Source organism: Colletotrichum orchidophilum, assembly GCF_001831195.1.
Source record: "Colletotrichum orchidophilum strain IMI 309357 chromosome Unknown Scaffold_49.1, whole genome shotgun sequence".
NCBI classification, from domain to species: Eukaryota; Fungi; Ascomycota; class Sordariomycetes; order Glomerellales; family Glomerellaceae; genus Colletotrichum; species Colletotrichum orchidophilum.
Window position 1 is genome coordinate 224,118 of NW_019173005.1, and position 2,958 is coordinate 227,075.

A 2,958-nucleotide genomic window follows, 5' to 3' on the forward strand; every position below is an offset into this window, starting at 1 on the left:
TCAAGACGTTGTCAGGCTACCCGCAATCTTCTCCGACGAAGTACGAGTAGACCGCGCAATTCGAGCAAGAAGGAGGCCGCGATGGCTGGGAACTCAGCAGGAGGCCCATCTACGACCCCAGGAATGAACACGAAAAGGACTACAAGGCAGCTAGAGGAGGGGGGGATCGCGCAGACCCCAACAGATGGATCGAGCGACGACAGTATACACTTCCATCGAGCGGGTCAGACTCTAGCCCGTCACAAGCTAATAGGACGGTTGCCTAAAGTTCCAGCATTGGCCACAGCCACGAGCGAGTCAAGTATCATCGCCCCAACAGTGCCTATCCTAGACCGATGGGTCACGAGCAATATCCATACCTACTGCAGAAAATTCTAAAGAATGTAGCAACACTTATCCCGCACTGTTATGCTGCTAGCGGCCAAACTGATGATCTGTCAATAATCACCTGAACCCTGAATAACTAAGCCGGGGCCTAGGAAACTATGAATATCACGGGACCAGACACGGACCTCGTGCAAGGTTGGTGTTGGGGGTATCGCGAGTCAAGACAAGCCTTTTTTCTTAGCAGCGACGCGCTGCCTGCCCAGCGCGTTTCTTCTTTCCGGTTGTTCATGCTACGTCTTGTATCTAGACCTGAACCTCCAGTATGAGCACCAAATCTATCTATCGATTCACCCACGGGACCTGAAACCCTCACACACATATAGTCTCCCCCTTTTCAAAGACTCTCAATGTTTTCACAGTCATAAAACGTCAAAATCTGGTTCCAAAATCTACAGTAATAGCAATGACCGCTTATGTTCCTGACGTGGAGCATAACGACAGTGCGAACAGGCGGGCAAAGAAGATAGCTACACTTGACAACGGCCATTTCCGGCTATGTTCATCATCTTAAGCCCCCTAGATACCACATCATTGAGGGTATACAGTCGGTTTTCCCAAAGTATGGGACCATGTAGGGCATGCTCGGAAATTCCGTGAGTCTTTCCGAAGAGGAAGCTACATTTGCTCCAAATCCGTCGCGTTTCCAGTTCATGGCGGAGGCCCACCGTGACCTACAGTCGCGACCGAGATCGGTTTCCGGCTTTCCCAAGTTTTTTAAACTAGAGCTGTCAATGGATTATGTTGCTGACGAAGCAGGAAACCTCCAGGCCGTGGTACCTGTCGCGTGGACCTGCGATACTTGGCTGTAAGATCCAGAAACAGCTGCGGCCATTATTCTGCGGACCATTTCGGTCAATTCACAGCTTGTGCTCGGCTGTGGAAGATCAGAGTGACCTCAAAAGCAGACCCACGGTGAAGACCTGCTTACGCTTCTTCGCGCCATGGTTCGTGGCAACACACATCTCGATTATTCACCCTAAGCTACTTTTGGCTTCTGATTGCCGTCGAAGAACCAGCAGCCTAATCCGTCCGTTTCCAGTCCTCGACCGTCCCAAGCGTTGAAAAACGTCTTTTCAGACAGTAGATCCTGAAGCTAATGCGTACTTGAGCCACTTGGTTCTCTAGTGGCAAAACGATTATACTAGAGGCTCCCTTCAACAAGAGTGGAGGGCAGCTTCTTCGTAACCAGTCGATCAAGCTTGTACCGAAGGGTTCGTGTCCAAAAGGCATTCGGGGCGAGAACAAGATCTAGTTCGCTGTCTCTGGCAACTAATTTCTTGTCCGCTGTCAACTTCCATTCGACAGATGGTGCATGCAAGCATGCGGCTGCTCCTCGTAGAGACCATTTTCATTCCAGTCATCCAGCTGCAACAGAGGAAGTCTGTCGCCGCCAGTTGGCGTCTGGCTTGGACTCCGTGCGGAGACGGTCTGGATGTCCTCAAATTGATCTGCCGCGGGGCTAAGAGTTGCATACTGGCCTCCATCAGAAACGACAAGATCTGGAATTTCGTCCCACGGATCAAAAGTGAACCAGTTAATAAAAGAATTCAAAAAGGGGAGTAAAGGGATAAGATCAAATATATTAATTATTAGTAACTTATCAAGAAAAACCTATTAAGTATAGTACTCTTTATAATTAAATTGATTAATATGTCGGAAAGTGGACCCCTGAATACCGAAAGGGTTACAAGAGTAACCGCAGCCAGCTGCATTGTCACCACTAATGGATGAACAGTCCAGTGGGCGTTGTGGCAGAGTGGTCTAATGCGCAAGACTAGAAATCTTGTTCCTTCGGGAGCGTCTGTTCGAATCAGGCCAACGTCGTCTTTTGCTTTTAGTTATTGTAACTTCTTACCTTATTTTCTCTTTGGCAATGCCTGTGAAATTCTGCAAGATTACTCCGTAGAGTGGTGTGTTTTGAGTAGCGTGTGGGATTACGTAAGAACCTGTCTGGTGTTTTAGCGCCTATGAAGGATTCGGTTCCTTGGTTTCTAACCCGCCTGGGATTGGCGCATGCATTTGTAAGCGGGGTCTCCTCAGACAACCTCTCAGCTTCAGGCTGCCAGCCTCATCTGTCTGACTACTTGACCCCTTGCAAGTGAGCTTGACGAGTTTGCCCCATCATGCTCTGCTTTTCTTTCCAAGTCCATTGTAGTGCGTTAGTTCATAGCGCATCGAGTGAGAGAACCTCGGAAAAGACACAGACGCACTTGCTGGTAGTTGACGCAAAAGATGGAGACATCGAAGGCAAAAAAAGTCAGAAGGAGAAAAGTGAGTGGTCCGACATTGATGCCTGTTGAGCCAGATTGCAATAACTCGCGTCGATGCATAAAGTACATGTACTAATAGCAAGCTGGAACATGACAGGCTTGTGACTCGTGCTATCATAAGAAAATCAAATGCGATGCTAAGCAGCCACGTTGTTCAGGATGTGAGCTGTACGATTCGGAATGCACTTACACTGGCCCGACGAGGGCGAACGCCGCGAAATCCCTCCAGTAGGCCCTCATTTCAAGTCTTTCGTAGAAGGGATTAACCAGCTGACGGAACCCAAGAGTCAAGAAGATTGAG

General features: G+C 48.9%; 1 protein-coding gene across 1 annotated transcript; it reads right to left on the bottom strand.

The window, feature by feature from the left end:
* Positions 1-1,580: 1,580 nt before the first annotated feature.
* Positions 1,581-1,871, bottom strand: CORC01_06545 (uncharacterized protein; the record flags this gene model as incomplete). The annotated part of the gene is made up of 1 exon (XM_022618185.1): positions 1,581-1,871. One exon carries the CDS (start codon positions 1,869-1,871, stop codon positions 1,581-1,583), a length of 291 nt encoding a protein of 96 aa, XP_022475327.1.
* Positions 1,872-2,958: the final 1,087 nt, after the last annotated feature.